Below are 21,254 nucleotides of genomic sequence, written 5' to 3'. Positions count from 1 at the left end.
TTTGTAGAATTGAGTTAGGTCAAACTCTTAATTTTAAAATGGAGAGGACTCACTGAGTTAGTATTGTATTTACATTATTGAATTTATAAAATTTTACATTATTGAATTTATAAAATGGAGACATTTAGTGAGTCCAACTATTACTATAAGAGTATCCTCACTTATAGTAATAGTTTTGAAAATATAAATGCAATGTGACATTTAGTGAGTCCAATTATTTAATATATATTGTAAAACTATTAAAAACTATAATGAAGAGAGAAAATGGAGAGGATCCTTAGAGCATCCGCAATGGAGAAATTCAATTTTAGGCACCTAAGTGGGTCTCGTGTGTACACATTACTCATTTATAATTTTTTAATAATAATAATACCTAATAAGCACCCAATCTCTCAAACACAGCACCTCTTAAAAAATTCTAAACGGATGTCACAAATAGAGTTGGGAACAGGCCAGGCCAGGCCTTGACAGGCCTGAGCCTGACCTACGATTTTTTTCCAGGCCTGAGCCTGGCCTGTGGCCTATCAATTGTTATTTTTTTTGGCCGGGCCTGAGCCTTTTAAAAGTCTGGCCTGACCTTGTAGCTTGTTTAAAAGCCTGTGTTACATTAAAGCTTCTCTATATAGTTTTTTTAAATAGGCTAAACAGACCTTAAAAAATTTACATTTAAAGTTTTATAATTTCTACAACATTAAGAAAAAACTAATAATATGATTAACACAATAATTAAAAACTAATAAAATTACAAATACGATTACGAAAAGTCGCAATAATTAAAAGCTAATAATATTTATATAAATAATATTTTTTTATAAGATATAAATAATAATATTATATAAATAATTATTATTATAAACAGGTCGGCCTATCGGGCTTCGTAGGCCTTTTTAGAAGCCTAAGTCTGACCTATTTATGTAAACAGACCGTTTTCAAAGCCTAAGCCTGACATTTTTAATAACCAGGCCAGGCCGAAGGCCCCTGTAGGCCGCCTGACCTATTCCCAACCCTAGTCACAAATAACCACATCTCATCAATAACTTTACATCTTTATAAATTGGTCCCACAAATCCTATTAGGTACTATGAGAGAGATAGTGCTTATTTGATAAGTGGTACCTATTTAGTACTAAAATGTGTTGAGCTCGAGTGGTGGTACCTAATAAGTACTATGAGCACCTAATAGGTACTACACCATTGGAGATGGTCTTAGTTGTGTAGCCATTGGAGAGGATCCCAACTAATGCATTTCTATTGCTTATTTCATTTTTTTACGGTTCTAATGTTTATTGCATGTTGTCGTATATTCGAATTCAAAATTTTTCGAATGATTAAAGAAAGGAATTTAATAGTGACTTGAACCCAATATATTTATGAGTTTAGAGATGATAAGTAGTCAGTGTAATGAAAGTTTACACAAACATCCAATGAGAAACCACCACTCTTCCATGTCATATAAATGAGTGAAGTGATGTAGCTGATAAGTGCCAAAAAGTAGTTAAATATCTTACTCAATTAAGGCAATTATCGACTGATTTTCAAAGATATTTATAATTAAAACCCCAAAACGTTGTACATTTTAACTAAAGATGTTTTATGTCCTAATCCTAGCTTTTTAAGCTTTCGTGATTAAAAGAGGAGCAAAATTTAATTCTTTTTCCAAAAGGCTGGTGGCTGAGCTACCAGGTGATGGCTGAGCGACCAATTTAAAAGAAATCTTGGGAAACAAGCAAAGAATTCCACACGTGTCAAATAACCTCTTCACCAAGCCAAGTTGGTGGCTGAGCGTCCAGGTGGTGGCTGAGCGACCAAATTGAAGGAAATCTTGGGCATCAAGCTTCAACTTTTGTACGTGTCAAGAAAGCCCCTTCACCAAGGCAAGTTGATGGCTGAGCGACCAGGTGGTGGCTGAGCGACCAATTGATGCCTATAAATAGCAATTCACTCTTACAACAAAGGGAGGAATGGAGAGAGTTCAAAGACAGAGCAATTAAATTAGAATTAAGCTTAGGTCATAGGCAAGAGAAGGTGGATCCATCCAACTTGAGAGATCAAGGGATTGATGTGCACTCTTTGTTCCTCTTTCCACATTTGTAAGTTTACCACCATGACAATGAGTGGCTAAATCTTTTGTTGTTGGGATTAGGTGTAGCTCATTCATAAATATGTACAACTCTTAATCATGTTATATATGTTTTAATTTATCATCAACTTAGTGTTATCTTTGATTTGCATGTTTATCTTTAAGATTTGAATTGTTATAGACATATTTCACTTTGAATCAAATGGAAAAGATAATCACTTATTAAAAATCCTAAAACTCTAGACATAGATTTAGGTTTTTAATATTCACTTTTGTATTGAAACTTAATGCTGTTGTGTTATTCAAATGTTTCGAGACATCGGAGTTTAAATAATACAATTTAGCCGTTATATTAATTATTCAATCGAGACATCGAGGATTAATAAGTATAACGTGATTCTTGTCGTTATCTGGACACAGAAACATCCGTGAGCAATACGTGATATGTTGATGATTAGTTAAAATATATATGAATGTTTTAGAAACGTACATATAAGTGAAAGAGTGAAGTCTAATCCCGACAACCTTTTCTCTCTGAATCTTTAATCACATTTTTATTTACATTTATATGCTTTTGCAAGTTTTTACAACAAAACAAACTTTAAATACTTCACTTAAAATTATGGTAATTGTTGAACGGTTTTTAATATCACACTAGTCCCTGTGGAGACGATAATTCTAAAACTTACTTTTGTACTTTCAACAGTAGCCGAAAAATAAAACATTGGTTGTTTGTGTAACATCGTTTTACTATCTCTTCTTATAACCTTTAATTTCTATCTTAATTAGCATGAGAATTTTGATTAGGGATAACAAAAAGATACACTCCGCTAATTTATTTATTTATATGTAAACCACTTGATAGATAATGGCCGTCCGAGTTACACAAAAAAAGTGATGCGGTTTGCCTACCATAAGTTTTGCAAAATTTAAAGTAATAATATGACACCTTCGTAAAAAAAAAAGAAGCAATAATATGACATGTACATTAATACGTGTGAGCTATACATTATTGAACATGTATTTGTATTTTGTGTAAAAAAAAAAATACATTATTGAGCATGTTATCATGTTTTTAATAATAAAAAATCATTAATTATTTCACAAAATTATTCATAATTTTTTACTATTCCATCGAAAATATCTCACATTGAAAGAGGCAAATACTAAAAAACAAAACGTTGCAATTTATAATATATCTTTTGTCTAGCAATCTAAAGATGCAAATAATTGAAAATAGAAAATTAGTTTATAGTGGATGGTGCACATTGAATGATGTCATTTGGGTAAGCTATTGCTTGGCACAAACCAAGTGATGCAATCATTATAGTTCAAAATTATAATATAGTATCAAGTTGTTAAGTTGAAAAATCAATTGGTTGCAAAGAGACAAATGATTGAAAAAGATAACTTTGTCTATATGAAAAGGAAATATCATGGAAAATTCATTTGAGCCACCCATCTATAGGAGCCAGATGAGAATGTTGGCTAATCAAGGTGGATTAGCAATAAACAAATTCACCTAATTGAGTTTTACTTGATCACAAATTCAGTGTATCAATGGTCAAATATATTACACGATGATAATATCTAGCAAATCTTATCAACAAAAAAATAAATTTAATTAGAAATTAAGTGTCACAAATCCTATACCAACCAATCAATTCGATCACCTATATTATTTTCTTTGAGGTGTATCATCAATTCTAAATTGCAAGTGATATTTTGCTGGCTTATTGACAAAATTTCTTGTTCAACCACATAATGATAGTGTTTAGTGAAAATTAAATATATAAAAGTGGGGATGACATGCGTGGAGACATAAACCAAAAAGCATAATATATAAATATCTTGAAAACATAAGGTACCTCCTAGAAACAAAAATGAAGTGCATTCTAATACTATTACTGTAATAATAAGCACGTGGACATAATATATATAGCCATGGAAAAATTTAGTGCTCGAGATGTTTCAAATAGGATTCCTTTTAGTCGAAGGAACTTATGAAGGAAAAAAAAATTAAACTTTTTTTTATAAGCTCTCTAAGATAATTATGAAAACAGCTGAAGATATTTTCATAAACTATTTTCTACTTCTTTCTATAAATTCGATAGAACAGTTGTCAAAACAACTAATTACTTATACGAGAAGCACTTATGATATAATTAATTAATTAATTAAGTTGTTTATGAAAACGTGGCTTACATGACATGGTAAGTCAATTTTGGAAGAGACATAATGTGATTGGTGAGTTCATAATTTTTTTTGGTTACATGTGAGTTCATAATTTCGAAACATATGTAAAGCATCTGATTTGTCGATTTTTTTCCGCCCTTGACTTCTTTAAATATTCTTAGCTCAAATACCCACGCCATCGATTTTTACCATGATTTTGGCCCCTATTTAGATTATAAAAAAGTTAATTTGCAACTTATAACATAAACACTTACAATTATAAGTGCTTATTAAAAAATTATTTTAGATAATATGTTGAGATGAGTGTGTTAGAAAATGTGTTCCTAATATTATTTTTAAATAAAGGAGAGTCCTCAATTTTATCATGTTAAATTAAAAATGCAGTTACAATTTATAAAGATGGAGTGATATGACAATTTTTAATTGTATAATAGCAAAAATTATAAAAATTTGATATTTTGAAAATACTCATTGAGACGAATCAAACAATATCTAATATGCTAATATTTATTTTTGTTTATTAGTAGAAAAATAAGGTCAAAACAACATGTGTGAATAGTGCATAACAGACAAATGTGTCAATCAAATTGGGACGGAGGGATTAGAAAATACATGACATCTTGTAAGTGTAGCTATTATTGACATTATTGGAGCGGCTAAAATTCAAATTGTGACTCTTCGATTCTTTACACTTAAAGTGTATGGGTCTATTCACTAGACTACCGTAAAAAAAAATACTCCTCAGCCAACTCCAAATCTATTTTATTTTGTGTTCTTTTAGTATATATCTAAAATAATTATGCATGAATGGAAGACAAACAATCAACAAACTTCTCTACTAATCCTTTCTAGTTGGAAAAATCAATTCTCCTAAAAACTACATTCATAGATTAAGAGAGAAAATATTATTATGCATGACTTTTGGAACTTTTTTCAAAAAATCTACAATATCAGGTGCGAAAGATAAAAATATCAAACACATTATAAATTTTTTTTTCTTTTCAAATAACCTAGTCTAGAATTTCATATTTTAAAGGTAAATAAGTGGGAGTACTAATGTCCAAACCCCGGTCCCTATAATAATTTTCCCGGTCCCTATAATAATTTTCAATATCTTTACCAATTAATCTATTCTTCCCATAAATGTACCGTACTGTGAAAGGAAAATTACTTTTTAGGCCCCCCTATTTGCAACGAAACCCCCCAAAAATCCAAAAATGCCCCTGAATTTAAGTCCCAGTTCAGTTTGGATTCTACAAACCGAATTCAATAGTTTTCGTATAGTAGGAAAATTAAAATGGGCTCAGCCCACATTACCAACAGGCCCACAAACACAACCGTTCAATACATCTCTAACCGGAGAGGATTAACAACAAAACAACCACTAATCAAGAGCAAATCCAATTCTTATTACACAGTTTCGTTTTTATTTTCTGTTCCCTCTTTATTTTTCTTAACTTTTTTCATTTCACGGGAAAGGAGTAGTTGAAGACAGAAACACAGTTTTCTCAAATTTGTTTGCATTGAAAATTTATCAGTAAGAACAGATCAACATTTTTTGGAATCTTCCAAATCGCATTTTTGGAATCTTTCAAATCTAATGCGATCGCACAATAAGGTACGCGGTTATTCACTACGCTCTCGATTTTGCTTCTGTCGATTTTCTTGTCAATTTTATTTTGAAATTTTAGAGTTAATTTTTGTACGCAATAATCGATTGAAGGATTCATTGTGTTATATATTTTGATTGATCGTTGTTTAATATCAAATGGTCGCATAGCGGAGTGGATATCGCGTTAGACTCCGAATCTAAAGGTCGTGGGTTCGATTCCCACTGCGATCACTTATTTTTTATTTCTATATTTTTTTTTTGAATCAAAACAAAATGTATTAGGAGAAAAATTAGGATGGTAAAAACGGGAATGGATTCTCTTTTAAGTGTGATTTACACTTGAGAGAATAAAGTGACTTGAGAGAATAAAGTGTAATCTAACACCATCTAAATTCATTTTCTCTAAATTTTTATATGTTTCTCTCTCTTGATCAATGGTAACAAACCACACTTTATTCTCTCAAGTGTAAATTACACTCGAGAGAATCCATTCCCGGTAAAAACCCACTTGGGTTGGTGCATTGGTATTGGCTTGGGACCTGAGAGTGTGCTCCTCTTGAGGTCTGAGGTTCGATTTTCTCTGGCGCCAATTTGGGTGTGCTAATTTAGCTTCTTCAACAAAAAGTAGTCATCCATTGTTTATTGGGCTCAACTTCAGCCCATCTAGCTAAATAGTGTGCTGCTTTGTTCCCAGAACGTTTAATCCACTGAACAGATATTTCACGAACATAATCTCCACGGCTCCTAATCATCTGTCCCCAATAATTTCTAGGGTATTGCTCGTTTCGCAGTGCTTGGACGACGGTGCTGTTATCAGATTCAATGAGAATCGTTTGCTGGTGTAGAGTTTTGGTCCACTCAATCGCTGCAAGTAATCCCATGGCCTCAGCTTCCATTGCCTCATCGAAACCTTGCACCACCTTAGTCATAGCTTCAACGCAAGTATATGCATCCATGCACACTTAAGAGTAGTATCAAATGTGCCTAGTTTTGGAGTTCATGTTGGGTGTTAGGAAAGCTATGACCTATAAAAAGTATAGTTGATTAGCTCTAAAATTTTCTGGAAACCTATCTGCTTATGAGAATTCAAATGGAGTTGCTTTTCTGAATTGCAATTCACTTACCTGCTCTAACCTTTTAATTTACTCTTTTGGTTTTGTAATTGCTAAATGAAAACATTCGCCTAAGCTGCAGTTCACCTTAAATGTGTAGTGTAGACCGTAATTTACAGCTAATGGCTAACTATTGGAAAAACCTTTTTAACTGATTCCTCAGACAGTTACCTCAATAAACCAACAATTTGGTGATCTTTATTCTTTATATTTTTTGCATTACATTAAGTATTTGTATAGTAACTGCAATCCATCTGCTGCTATTGCTTGAGAAAGTCTGCAGAAATGGAAGTTATGTGTCTAGAATATATTTTTATCATCAAGCATAAGATGTCTTTAATTTTAAGTAATCTTTTATTTGTAGCAATCCATCATTAGTGCACGTCTTGAGGTTGAGGCTATACACAAATATTGATACACACCGTTAAATATGTATATGAGATAATTTTAATAGGGAATGCACATGAAGATAAAAATAGTTAATGCTTATGTGTTTCTGTTGTTGTCTAACGAAAGCAATTTCATAGATGTTATAGGCCAAGGATGCATTTTGACCTTTATATCAATTATCAAGAAGATTATGACTGAAAAAATATTTTTGCAGTTGTGGAAGACATGAATTGGGTTCAACGAAAGGTCCACCTTTACAATGTGACTTTTGGGCTTTATATGTTGGATTGGTGGGAGCGTTGTTCATTCAGTATCCTTTATTGCACCTTCTTCTACATAGATTTTGACTTCTTTAGATGTCTATTCCTTCGTAGTTTTCCTAAAATGTTTTTTTTGTTGTTATTTATGTGAAATTGAGATTCATATATTGTTGGAAAAATTGTCTTAAAACAGAAGTTTTTTAGCTTGTCTTTTTTGTTGGAAAGACAACTCAAATCATGTTAGGGATTTTTGACAAAAGAGTTGAGCAATCTTTTTAATTCGTATGCTATCGTGTTTTGGTGAAAGCAAAGAACTGCTTGTTATAGTAGTTTCTTAACTATTACAGATATTTTGGTGATTGTACTAATGTGTTTTGTAGTACGGTATATTACACAGTTCTTCAAGAGGTAGTTCTTTTACCCCCTTCTCATCCGTCTTTATTTTTGGTCAAGTAATTTAGTGGTTAAACTCGCACACCTTAAGTGTGGAGAAATGGGGAATCCGAGGTTCGAAACCTAACCCCTCCAATAATGTCCCAGATAGCTACCAATTGAGTTACACTTACGGGACTCTCATGCATCTTTTTTTATTAGTGACATAAATGGAATTCAGCCATTTCTTAACATCCAAGTTTACTACATTATATTTGTTTATCTGTGTGTTTATATCTATTAAGTCGGCTAATATTTTTTATTGCAATTGCTTTTGTTGATTAGATATATGTATTGTGTAATACTGCATAGAATGTTTAATATGAATGGGAATGGATTCTCTCTAAAGTGACATGAGAATCCATTTAAATCCTCACCTACTATGATAAAGAAGAGAAAAAGAAAACATGAGAACAAAACACAGAGAGGATCTTTTTCCGTCGATAAGTCAGAGATATAATTTTTTACACTTATGTAAACTTATACAAGCCAAAAAAATCAATTGAACTGCTCCAGAGCACATTCTTGGCCTTCATTTTAGCTAATGTAAAATCTTTTGCATCACAACATGGCATTCTATGAGCCTTTCGTTAGAATTTGTGGTGCGGGCTTGCTGCAAGAGAACTTTGAACAGTGAAGAAGTTGATGGAGAATGCACTTAGAAACCTCCAAAGCGTGTGTTTCCACTCTAACCTTTAGGTTTGATTCGCCTATACCAATCTATGTATATTAGATGCAAATGAGAACAATGATGAATCTCTTTTAGGGTACTTTTGCATAAACACACTAAGCTTATCTTTCGATAGTATTTTACAGAAAAATGTTTCTTACATTTCTCATGCATTAGAGAAGAAAAAAGTGATTTAGAGAATGAAAAATGGTAGAAAAAGTGCGAGAAAAATGCTCATGTCTGTCTCTATTTATAGAGAAACTTATGCCACTTAGTGAAGAGAAACAACTTTGTTCTGCACTTGTTAATATGAACAGATATATGATAATAACGCTCATAATATCAAATAACCGTTGTTTTGGTTCAATGGCGCTATGTTGGACTTCTTGTTTGATATCTATGTAAATAATCCTTCTGCAAAAGATCTACGGTATAAGTATAAGTCAAGATATATGCAAGAGGATGCTACAAATAAGAAATTCTATGTTTCTCATTTCAATAATTATAAAATGGTAGATAATAGACCTTGTTATGGAACAATTGCATGAAATTGAACGAAATGCCAATTATTACAAACAACACAAGATGCACATGGGGGAAACCATTATTTTATATTCCATAATATAAAAAAAATTACACCTTCATTGAAAGAGGATATATCTCTTGAGCAATTGGGTAATCATCTTCGGTTAGGAGAAAATTATCGAAAACAAGATACTAATCACCTTCGGTTTGGTGATTAGTATCTTCTTGTTTTTGATATTCTTCTTTTAATCGAAGATGATCACCCAATTGCTCAAGAGATATATCCTCCTTCTTATGCTCCACGGTTCTTTTAAAATCTTTTTAAGAAGGTGGGAGTTTGTCTATTATGGAATATACAATACAATAATAGTTTCCCCCATGTGCATGTTATGTGGTTTGTAATTGTTGAGAATACGTTCAATTTCATGCAATTGTTCCATAACAAGTGTATTATCTACCATTTTATAATTATTGAAAAGTGAAACAAAGAATTTCTTTCTTGTAGCATCCTCTTGCATGTATATCTTACCCTTGTTTATCCCATGGATCTTTTTGTGAAAGAACTACTTCGATAGATATCGAACAAGGAGTCTGACATACTGTTGAAGATATGACCTATGCAAATATTGTCAAAGATATTTCCAAAATATATGCTTGAAAATGTGGATTGAATAGTTTGTTAAATAACTACAGTTTGGATACAGAGTATATGTTTATGAGTGTCCTAGTGGTTGTGTATGTTGCAGTAACAGTGTGTATAAGGTTTGAACTCTACATTCAACAATTTTGATATTTTACTTGTCTATTAATTTGTTGATCGGGATTCAAACTTGAACAGTCACTGCGCGCTGCTAGACCAACACAATGGTTATGTGATATTATGAACATTATTATCATATATTTGTTCGTATTAGCCGGTGCATAATAGATAACTTCACCAATTGACATAAGATTCTTTATAAATAGAGACATTTTGGTGACAAAGGTACAAATTTGAGCATTACTCACCTTTTCTCTACCATTTTTCAATCATTTTCTCTTCTTTAAACTACTATTTGAGCATTCAATCACCTTTTTAAAAATTATTACCTATGCCTACTTGTCTGGTGTCTGTGTCGGTTTCATATTTAAAAGAGAATATGTGTATTTAAATTACTATGAATTTGACCCTTTTCACCTATCTAAAGTGTGTATCATTAAAATGTCAGGTATATTCTGTGCATTATTTAGAAGCAAAATCATTTGCATATGAAGATGCCTATGTAGATCTTCACTTGAGGGTTTAATTTAGTTGCAGTTGGTGTGTCTGGCATAGCTGATGCTGACTAGAAAGTGTCTTGTAGCAGTGTGATATGGACCAATTTGAGAGTTTCTTAGATGTGTGATACTGTCACCAATCTCATTCAAACTATTTATTTTGCTTATAAGCTTGTTTTAGGTGTCAATTGGTATTTTTTTACATTGTAATTATTATTGGTAATGTTCATTATTAAGTGTTTTGATAATTTGAAATTATTAGCAGATTCAATGTAAACTAATGTTTGGATTTTGGTTGTAAGAATTGTCTACATTTAATGTTATAGTGTCTCGAATAGGTTTTCCTCCTATTGAAGGAACCTATGCGGATGAGAAAGAAAAAAATGTTAAATGGGAAAGGTTGGATCAATTTGGCGATTATGTCCCGTGTTCTAAAAAGATTCATCTTGTTTTCATGTAATTTGGTTGGCTGTATTTGAACTATTTGAAAGGAAAAAATGTTAAGTAAATTATCACTTTTCGGTAAAAAATAATATTAAGTAAGTTAGTTATCATTTGCTAAAAAAATAATATCGTAATAATCTTATCAATTAGGTGTTGAAAGTTTGTACCCAAAAAAAAAAAATTAGGTGTGGAAAATATGACACACCAAAAAGGCGTGGAAAATATTTTGCTAAAGAAAAGGTCTTGCAAGTATTTCATGCATAATTCAAGCACATATAATAAAATCCTGTTTAAATAAACAATTTATAGTGTGCTTGTAGTATTAGAACTTACTATAAAGTAGTGACTAGTGAAGTGTCAAGTGTTGTGATTATTATTCATTCGATCTTATAAGTAAAAACTGTTTAAGAAACTGCTGCATTTAGTTTAAATTTTAGAGTTTAGACCAAATATATATATATATACTAATAATAAAGGGAATACTCAAATTTTTGTGTAGCCTTTTTTTGTAATTCTCATAATACCCATAACAGTTTTTTTTATTATTTTTAATTTCTTCTTTAACTTACACATTTTTTTAACTTCTATTTTAGTAACTTCTTCTCTCAAACAAAAAGTAATTTTTATACTTTTTTATTTTCATCAAATCATTTACATTTTTTAACACATTTTATTTTCATAAAATTGGGCCACACAGACGTGCCCGTCTGGCCACTAGTATATATTACTTTAATTTATGTTTGGACCGGAGTAGTATTAAAATTAACAATATTCTACCTTAACATATTTAATTATTATTATCGCTATCATCGTCATAAACTTTTTTATTCAGTAATTTGATGGCTAGACTCGCATACTATAAATATAGAGAAGTGAAAAATTTGGAGTTCGAACTTCGATCCATATGTCCCTAATATATCTGACTTCATCATAAACGTTTTTACTATTGTAAAACAAAAACTTTTACTTTTCATTAAAAAATTAATATCTATGTACCCATAACATAAATTTCTTTTTTACACATTATAATATTACTTTTTAGGTTAATTCTTAAAACAGTTCACAAATATGATTGGATACAATAATTTTACATTGTTACTTGTTACTTTTCGTTAAATAGTTAGACTAAAGACACATTTTAGTCCCTGTAATTTTTAGTATGAAAAATTCACGAACTAATTTTTATTTTATTTTTGTTAGAAACTGAGTTAGATCGTCAAAAAATAGTGAGAGACTTCTTCACTAAATACACCCTTGAATTTTCAAGTTTAATTACAGTTTTGGTCCTCTATTTTTTAAAATTGTCCGATTTTGGTCCTTCCATCAACAAAGATTTATACATCTTAATTTTTTTTCAAGAGTGGGTGAAAATAAGAGACAAAACCGTAATTAATATTTTTTATCACATCACCTTTGATTTAAGAAATTTTTTATTAGAAAAATATACTAAATATTATTTGATTTTTTTTTGACAAAAAATATTATTTGATTTGGAACTTAAACGATATTAAATAATCTTATAATTTTTTTTTTGACAGTTTATAAAAAAAAGATAATAGATTAAATTTGTTGAAAAAAAAAGATAATAAAAATTTAAATTAAAGATAGGAGTACTAAATATAAAAATTTGGTAGAGACTAGATTTTTTTTTTTTGGTCAAGCGCGACTAGATTTTTTAGTATCCTTGTTGGCGAATAAAGAACTATCTGGAACCAACCAGAAGCATAGAACGTGTAAGCGCTCACACTATTCGTCCAAATACCCATTCAAACGGAACAAAAAGAACATTCTAGAATCCAAAAAAAATCTATAAATAAAGCTCAAACCCACACTTCCATCACATAACAAACTTTCATTACTCTCTAAAAATTTCTTTTCTCTCTTTCGTTCACTCTTTCGTTTCAGTTACACAAAAACCAAACCCTAACAATCTCGATCTGATCAACAATGGCCGGTAAAGGTGAAGGACCTGCAATCGGAATCGATCTCGGAACTACATACTCTTGCGTCGGAGTATGGCAACACGATCGCGTTGAGATTATTGCTAATGATCAAGGAAACCGTACCACTCCATCTTATGTTGCTTTTACCGATAGTGAAAGATTGATCGGTGATGCCGCTAAGAATCAAGTCGCCATGAATCCTGTTAACACCGTCTTCGGTACGATTTCTTTTCTTAATCTTCATCATCACATAGTTTTTATTTGTTATTTGTATATTATTTATTTGCTTATTGTTCTGTGATTTTAATTTTATCTACATTGTTGTTAGATTAACATCGAATATGAACATTGTAATATTTATTATCTATTGTATTGTTTTGAATAAACAACTAATAATTAAACTTAAACTTTAGGGTTTTGTTTGGTAGCTGATTTTCTATTTACTTACTTGTTCTTATTCGAAATATCTGCATTGTTGAATAGAATAAGTTGATTAATACAAGATACAGTATGAATTATGAACATTATAATAGTGATTTATATGTTTGTGTTTTATGTACTGGTTTTTAATGGGTTTATTTTGGAGAATTGTTTTCTTATTGGTTATTTGAATGTGTATGATAAAACAGATGCTAAGCGTTTGATTGGAAGGAGAGTTTCTGATGCCTCTGTTCAGAGTGATATGAAGCTATGGCCGTTCAAGGTTGTCGCCAGTGCTGGTGACAAGCCAATGATTGGTGTCAACTATAAGGGTGAGGATAAACAGTTTTCTGCTGAGGAAATTTCCTCTATGGTGCTTATGAAGATGCGTGAGATTGCTGAAGCTTATCTCGGTTCAACTGTGAAGAATGCTGTCGTTACAGTTCCTGCTTACTTCAATGACTCTCAGCGTCAAGCAACAAAGGACGCCGGTGTCATTGCAGGACTCAATGTTATGAGAATTATCAATGAGCCAACTGCTGCAGCTATTGCATATGGGCTTGACAAGAAGGCTACAAGTGTTGGTGAGAAGAATGTTTTGATCTTTGATTTGGGAGGTGGTACTTTTGATGTATCTCTTCTTACTATTGAAGAGGGTATTTTTGAAGTTAAGGCCACTGCTGGTGATACCCATCTTGGTGGTGAAGATTTTGATAACAGAATGGTTAACCACTTTGTTCAAGAGTTTAAGAGAAAGAATAAGAAGGATATTAGTGGAAACCCTAGGGCACTTAGGAGGTTGAGGACCGCTTGTGAGAGAGCGAAACGAACTCTCTCATCAACTGCACAGACAACAATTGAAATTGATTCCCTTTATGAAGGTGTTGATTTTTACACCACAATTACTCGTGCTAGGTTTGAAGAGCTTAACATGGATCTCTTCAGAAAGTGTATGGAGCCAGTAGAGAAGTGTTTGAGGGATGCAAAGATGGACAAGAACTCTGTTCATGATGTTGTCCTTGTTGGTGGTTCAACTAGGATTCCTAAAGTTCAACAATTGTTGCAAGACTTCTTCAATGGGAAGGAGCTTTGCAAAAGCATCAACCCCGATGAGGCCGTTGCATATGGAGCTGCAGTTCAAGCAGCCATCTTGAGCGGCGAAGGTAATGAAAAGGTTCAAGATTTGTTGCTTTTGGATGTCACCCCATTGTCTCTTGGTTTGGAAACTGCTGGTGGTGTCATGACTGTTCTCATTCCAAGGAACACAACAATTCCAACCAAGAAGGAACAAGTTTTCTCTACCTACTCAGACAATCAACCTGGTGTCTTGATCCAAGTTTATGAAGGTGAGAGAGCAAGAACAAGAGACAACAACTTGTTGGGTAAATTCGAGCTTTCCGGCATTCCTCCAGCTCCCCGCGGTGTTCCTCAAATCACAGTTTGCTTCGACATTGACGCCAACGGTATCTTGAATGTCTCTGCTGAGGACAAGACAACCGGGCAGAAGAACAAGATCACCATTACAAACGACAAAGGTAGACTCTCAAAGGAAGAAATCGAGAAGATGGTTGAGGAAGCAGAGAAATACAAGGCCGAAGACGAGGAGCACAAAAAGAAGGTTGATGCAAAGAATGCTTTGGAAAACTATGCTTACAACATGAGGAACACAATTAAAGATGAGAAGATAGGATCAAAGCTTTCACCTGAAGACAAGAAGAAGATTGATGATGCAATTGAGGCTTCAATTCAATGGTTGGACAATAACCAATTAGCTGAGGCAGATGAGTTTGAAGATAAGATGAAGGAACTTGAGAGCCTATGCAACCCAATCATTGCTAAGATGTACCAAGGTGGTGGTGCTCCAGATATGGGTGGTGGTATGGATGATGAAGTTCCTCCAGCTGCAGGTGGTGCTGGTCCTAAGATCGAAGAAGTTGACTAAGTTTTAATAGTTTCGATGATTTTATGTGGGTTTGATAGTTTCTGTTTAGGACCTTTTTATTTTTACTTGTTTTTGAATATTGGTTAGAATATTTACCAGTGTTTTGCTGTTTCCTTTCTGATATGGTGGAAGGTTTTTTGTTTGTTTTCGAATAGTTAGTTTATCTTGATAATGGAATTGTATGGAAAAATATGTTTTGAATTCTTTTGGTAATGGAAGGAAACAATTTTATTGGCCAAATTTGTTCCCTTTATTTATTCTGTTTTTCCAAAATCTGTTATTTTTCCTTAACTCTTAACAAATTATGTTTTGTTATTGCTCCTTAGGAATTAGCTGGTTCACTATAGAAAAATTGGACTAGAAGAAAACAAATAGTGGCTATATCTAAAACTGAGTGTGTTTTTCCATTGTACAAAAAGAGAGTGAAATTGGAAGATGAGGACAAGGCCTTTCATTTGTTGTGTGTTTTACCTAGATTGCTCGAGAATTTCAAGGATTCTTTGCTTTATGGCAAAGAGGGCACTATCACCTTGGATAGTTGAATCACCTTTGAGAACCAAGGAGTTGACAAAGTTGAGAGACTTGAGGGTTGATGATAGTGCGGAAGGCTTGAATGTGGCGAAGGGTAGAAGCGAGAACGAAGGCAAAGTGAAAGGAAAGAAATATGGGTCCAAGTCTAGGCCAGAGGGTGATAGTGGTGGCAAGTTCAAATGTTTTCATTGTCAAGAATCGGGTCACTTCAAGAAGGATTGTCCTCAGAGGAGGGGCAATGGTAGTTTGATGGCTCAGATTTTCGTTGATGAGGAGGAATGCTATGAGAGTGCGGGAGCACTCATAGTCACAAGTTGCGAACCATAGAGGGTTTGTTAACTTGGAGAGGCGGTGATAAGAATACTCGACATCTGCTTGGAGAGACGGTGGTAAGAATACTCGACATCATCCTGGAGAGGCGGTGATAATAATACTCGACATTGGCCTAGAGAGGCGGTGATAATAATACTCGACATCGGCCTGGAGAGGCGGTGGAATAATACTCGACATCGGTCTGGAGAGGCGGTGGTAATAATACTCGACATCAGTCTGGAGAGGCAGTGCTAAGAATACTCGGTTACAAGGTGGAAGACATAGTGGATATACCGGTTTTAGGCTTTGGTGGAGGAAAATCAGTTTGAGGTGGAGGTACACCAAAGTGGTATGGCTATGGAGATCTTGTGTGAAAACAACGGTGATCGAACTTGGTAACTAGTAGGACTACTGAGGTAGTTTGATACAAGGAAAGTTTGATGTTACAGCTTGTGGAACCACCTAAAATTCCAAGGTTGGTTAGAGGCAAGCAATTCTTCGAGAGTACGGAAGGCATCCCGGGGTTCGAAGAGGGTGTGGTGTAAACAAGTTGAGAGAGCAGCATGATGGTTGGTGGGAAGTTGGCATCACCATTAATTTAAAGGCAAGGTGGAGAATTGTTGTAATTGCCTTGAAATTATGATCAGAAAAAAAGGTATTGTTGATGCCCTCTGCGCGAGGCGCAGTGCTTGCTTTAGCAGGCAGTTTTTTTTGTTGCCTCCTGCGCGAGCCTATTTATAGGCAGTGCGTTTTCTGACCTTTTTTAAGTGGATTTTAGGGTTTCTAAAGCTAACAAAAGACTAGGGTTTATAAGAGAACTTCTTTTGGGCAAACACTAGGGTTGAGATTGATCCATCACTTTGGGAAACACTTTCATATTGAATTTCTTGGTCATGGGAAGAAATTCGGGCTTAGGGTAGAATTAGGAACAAGGCTAATTCTTGTAACTCTTTGGAGGATTTCATTGAAATCAAGTACTTCATTTGATAGTGGAACGACGAGTTGCTTTCTCCCCAGACTAGGTCATTGTTGGACCGAACTAGGTAAAAAATTCTATTATGTTCTTTATTTGTCGCCGTTTTATCTTTTCTTGTGATTGTTATTGTCGTTCTCATTATTTGCTCCACAGATCAAGTTCTATTATTGGTGTGATTTTTAATCGAAATCACAACAAAGGTGCAGAAGGAATTTTTTGTATGGGAGGAAGTTTGGGTTGAGGAGTTGAATATGCTTTGGTTGGTGCAAGGCTGTCAATCGAAGCATCTTCTTCCTTTGACAGTGTCAAAGGAAGAAGATGCTTCGACTTGTACAGTTGGTATTCAAAATAATTATATAGTCAGAGATTCCTTTGCCAGATTTTTTTTTTCCTTGTCAGAGATTCCTTAGGATGCTTGCGCGGTGATGAAAAGGTTGTGGGAAAGTAAGGCGCTCACCATTGAAAGTGATAATCTTCTCTTGACAATTAATGTTTATGCGGCTGCCTAATAGACAAAACATTTGTCATAGAGGTGAAGTTATTACCGTTGATATATGACTCTAACTATGTTTGGGGCCATTCGGAAGCGGAATCGGGAATCAACTTATTTTTTAGATGTGTTTGGTGCCATTCTTCCGCACAATTAATAAGATCAATCCAAATAGTTATTTTCTTAGCAATGAGTTTATCTTACAAAGTTCTTGAATTTCTAATTAACAATATTCTTAATCTTCTCAATACCAGGAGACATATGTTTAATAATAGTCATCAAAACACAAACTTTTCAAGCATTCTTGAGATCAAGTGGCTTTTTGTAAGGTGGTGGCCCAGTTTCTTGATTTCACTAAATCTCATTTCATTTCACAAAGGTTCTTTCCCTATTGGCCCCAATGGTGGTTGAACGCTTCCATTGGAGAGTGACGATCAACCACCATTGTGGCCAACAGGAAAAGAATCTTGGTGGAATGAAATGAGGTTTAGTGAAGATCAAGATCCTGGTCTACCACCGTACAAAAAGCCACTGGATCTCAAGAAAGCTTGGAAAGTTTGCGTTTCGAGCTAATATAAAACACATGTCTACTGATATCGAGAAGATTAAGAATATTGTTAGAAATTCAAAAACTTTGCAAGATAAACTCACTGCTAAGGAAACAACTAGTTTGATTGTTGTTATTAATCATATGGATTGTGGTTTTTTGAGAGAGAGAAAAGAGTTTTGAGTTTGAAGTAGCTTGTGGCTATGTTAATTGGTACTTATATTTCTATGGACTTTAGAATAGAAGTACCAATTTAACAATTTCTATCGCACTGAGTAGATTGGATGTTTACTAGTATGGTGTTTATAACAAGAGTTAACTATAATAGTTCACTAAAATTCTAAAGCTTAAGGTAAAACAAAAATTGAGAGAACTTTAAAATCATCATCCATCAAGTATAAACTTAATAAACCTGGCAAAGTGAACAAACCTGATTCACGACAGATGCGAAAGGTTGACGCAAATGCTCAGTGAAGAATCCACATAGAAATCAAAAGGAAAACAGATTCTGCAATAAAATTTTGGAATATCTTGAAATAAAAAAAGTAAATAAAAAAAATTGAAAACTAGTTCAATTCAATTTAGGTGACTAACTTAAAAATCACAATTTTAATTCTCATTTCATATAATTTTCTATTAATCAGCATAAAACAAAACATAAAAGAATTAAAATGAAGCTTATTACAAATAACCTAGATTCTCTTATTGAAGTTGAACCAGTCGATGAAGCTCAAAGAATCTCGTACATGCTCGAAATATCATAATAAACCTAGAAATAAGAAATATCAGAATTAACCTAAAAATATCAAAGTTAAGAATCAACTTAGCATTAAATCTAAAATCAAAACCCTAAAATACCTCAGATTTGGAGGGATGCACGAGAAAAAATTTAGATGAGGGAAGATTCGCAAATCGATAGAGAAATCAGTGGGAGTCTAATTTCAATCTGAGGTCGATTGGAATGGAAAATGATAGATAAAGATGTTTGATCATTATTAGATGAGAGAGAGTGATTGAAATGGAAAACAAGAGATGAAAATGAGCGAGTGTTTGATGAAAATTTGATAGGAGAGGCGTAAGGTTTTATAGAAGATGAAAAGTAAAAATAAAACATTAAATAATAAAAATAAATAGTGCAATGAAGACCACCGAATTAAAATATCTTGACTTTTCCTTATTTATATATTTTGACTGATCTTATTTATTTATTTATTTTGACCAATCTTAAAGCAGGAATTGTCTAATGAACCAATTCCGTTTGGCTTGGTTTTTGCTTTATATCCCTCAAGATCTATTTTTATTTAAAATTTATTAGGTACATGATATGTTATAAATTTATGAAGAAATCACTTTTAAATCTGATTATCTCTTTGAAAATCCTGTGATAAAGGTGGAACTTAAGAAAACAAATGTTGGATCAAAGTTAAGTTATACCACCTCATAGTTTATAATATGTTTAAGAGCTTTCAAAATAGATCAAGTTTATCGGACCAATCCATTGGCCCAATATTTTAGTGTGGGTTGGGCAAAAAAATATAAAAAATACCCTATCTTTTTGGACCAGTTCATCAAGCCCATATTTTTTAAGGGTTAGGTTAATTAGTCGGGCTTTGGGTTGACCCATTAAAAATAATTATAAATAATTTTTTGGAGAAATGGTTTGCTATCTATTTTAAATTGTTATGTTGATAATTAATTTGTTATATAAAGTTGCATTTTATTGTCTCTAAGGTTGTAGTTTGTGAGTTATATAACAAGTACACTCTTCTCTTTTGTATAATTTTTTGGAGAAATGGTTTGTTAATTATCTATTTTAAATTGTTATGTTGATAATTAATTTGTTATATAAAGTTGCATTTTATTGTCTCTAAGGCTGTAGTTTGTTAGTTATATGACAAATACACTCTTCTTTTTTGTATGAATATTTTTGTGGAACTTAATTATCTCTTATGAAATTTCATTTGATGAATGTTTTAAATATCACTAAATTTAGTTTATGAAGTCAAGTAATTTATTTGATGTATAGATTTATTGTCAATTGCATTTCTTTTAAAAAAATTATTATAAAAATAGGGTCATGCTAAACAGTGCCCCTGGGGCACTAGTTAAGCATACTAAAAAAGGAAACAAATGATAAAGTTAATGATGAGAGAATAACTTTTCACATCATTAAAACATTGAATGCACAATTTACGAGATAAAACTTCTATATTTGTATCCTTAACTAGTGCCCCGAGGGCACTGTTTAACATTTTCCATAAAAATATTAAAATACTAGTCAGGTCCGCCTATCAGGCCACTTACTAATTGGCAATTGGGCTATTCTGAGGCCGATTTATATATGTTGCCCCACTCCGAGGCCGAGGCGAATTTGGTTGTATCAATCTACTTGACAGCTCTAAGTAAAAATGTCATGCATTAACATTGATCTGCTAAAAACCAGCGAACTGAACACCTTTTGTTGTATCCTGTTTGATTTGAAACTGATTATGAGACTGGACTAAATTAGATAGCAAGGGACAAAACAAAAACAAGAGTTTTTGTCCCGAACAACAGGACAACTTTTTGTCCACAATACAACTATAAAATACGACAATACAAATTTTATTTTCAAATATAAAAATATTATCGCCTTATCTCTCCGGTACACAGGCACGGATCTAAGTGCATTACATTGGGGTCATGTGACCCCACTCCTTTGAATTTCCCTTAACCAATAATAACATAATTTGTGGCATTGACCCCACTTCCTATATGTTAATGTTCCCACTCATCGTCACACACAATTCCACAAGCACATTCATGATTCATTTGTTGTAATTTATATGGTGCATGGATAGTACTATCATAAATCATAAAAATTAGTGAATGTAATTTTATCTTATAAAAAAAAGTTAATGTCAAAAAGTTAATAAAGAGGCTTCCTTTTAAAAAAAGGAAAATGAAATTGGAATAGGGTAAAAATTCATATATACAATTTGTAAGTTTGAATAAAGATGTCCATAATAATATTGACATTGTCATTTAAAAAAATGTGTTTTAAAGCGTGTTAATTTATAGAATTTAATTGTTGTGCACCGTCGGTGTATTTTTTTTTACACATGCATCCAATAACA

The 21,254-nt window shown here is 32.8% G+C and overlaps 2 protein-coding genes and 1 non-coding gene across 7 annotated transcripts; all 3 read left to right on the top strand.

Annotated features, from left to right (window-relative positions):
- Positions 1-5,613: 5,613 nt before the first annotated feature.
- On the top strand, positions 5,614-10,953 carry LOC123891503. 5 transcript variants are annotated; one of them, XR_006803134.1, is made up of 5 exons: positions 5,614-5,893; positions 7,604-7,699; positions 7,997-8,057; positions 8,367-8,780; positions 10,485-10,953. XR_006803134.1 is itself a non-coding variant. In XM_045941378.1 (5 exons), exons 2-5 carry the CDS (start codon positions 6,710-6,712, stop codon positions 10,560-10,562), a joined length of 351 nt encoding a protein of 116 aa, XP_045797334.1. In that variant the 5' UTR covers positions 5,624-5,893; positions 6,660-6,709; the 3' UTR covers positions 10,563-10,953. The 5 variants fall into 5 exon arrangements, 3 of the variants coding, with proteins under 3 accessions (XP_045797336.1, XP_045797334.1, XP_045797335.1); XM_045941378.1 differs by lacking the exon at positions 8,367-8,780 and adding an exon at positions 6,660-6,825 and having other exon boundaries at positions 5,624-5,893; XM_045941380.1 differs by lacking the exons at positions 8,367-8,780; positions 10,485-10,953 and adding an exon at positions 6,660-6,758 and having other exon boundaries at positions 5,615-5,893; positions 7,997-8,061.
- TRNAR-CCG lies at positions 6,046-6,118 on the top strand. The gene has a single exon. It is a non-coding gene; the product is annotated as a tRNA-Arg (tRNA).
- A 1,728-nt stretch (positions 10,954-12,681) lies between the features above and the next one.
- LOC123891499 (heat shock cognate 70 kDa protein 2-like) lies at positions 12,682-15,522 on the top strand. The gene is made up of 2 exons (XM_045941375.1): positions 12,682-13,138; positions 13,550-15,522. The coding sequence occupies exons 1-2, from the start codon at positions 12,925-12,927 to the stop codon at positions 15,280-15,282; spliced, it is 1,947 nt and encodes a 648-aa protein (XP_045797331.1). The 5' UTR covers positions 12,682-12,924; the 3' UTR covers positions 15,283-15,522.
- Positions 15,523-21,254: the final 5,732 nt, after the last annotated feature.

This window comes from Trifolium pratense, linkage group LG6 (assembly GCF_020283565.1).
Source record: "Trifolium pratense cultivar HEN17-A07 linkage group LG6, ARS_RC_1.1, whole genome shotgun sequence".
NCBI classification, from domain to species: domain Eukaryota; kingdom Viridiplantae; phylum Streptophyta; class Magnoliopsida; order Fabales; family Fabaceae; genus Trifolium; species Trifolium pratense.
Note: the sequence above shows the minus strand (reverse complement) of the source record. Positions and strands in the feature narration are given on the sequence as shown.

Excerpts from the sequence above, each read along its gene's own strand:
- LOC123891503 (XM_045941378.1), top strand. The coding sequence starts at position 6,710 with ATGAGAATCGTTTGCTGGTGTAGAGTTTTGGTCCACTCAATCGCTGCA. Across the intron at positions 7,700-7,996 it reads GTGGGAGCGTTGTTCATTCA|ATATTTTGGTGATTGTACTA; the intron begins GTATCCTTTATT and ends TAACTATTACAG. Across the intron at positions 8,058-10,484 it reads ATTACACAGTTCTTCAAGAG|GTATATTCTGTGCATTATTT; the intron begins GTAGTTCTTTTA and ends TTAAAATGTCAG.
- LOC123891499 (XM_045941375.1), top strand. The coding sequence starts at position 12,925 with ATGGCCGGTAAAGGTGAAGGACCTGCAATCGGAATCGATCTCGGAACT. Across the intron at positions 13,139-13,549 it reads TCCTGTTAACACCGTCTTCG|ATGCTAAGCGTTTGATTGGA; the intron begins GTACGATTTCTT and ends ATGATAAAACAG.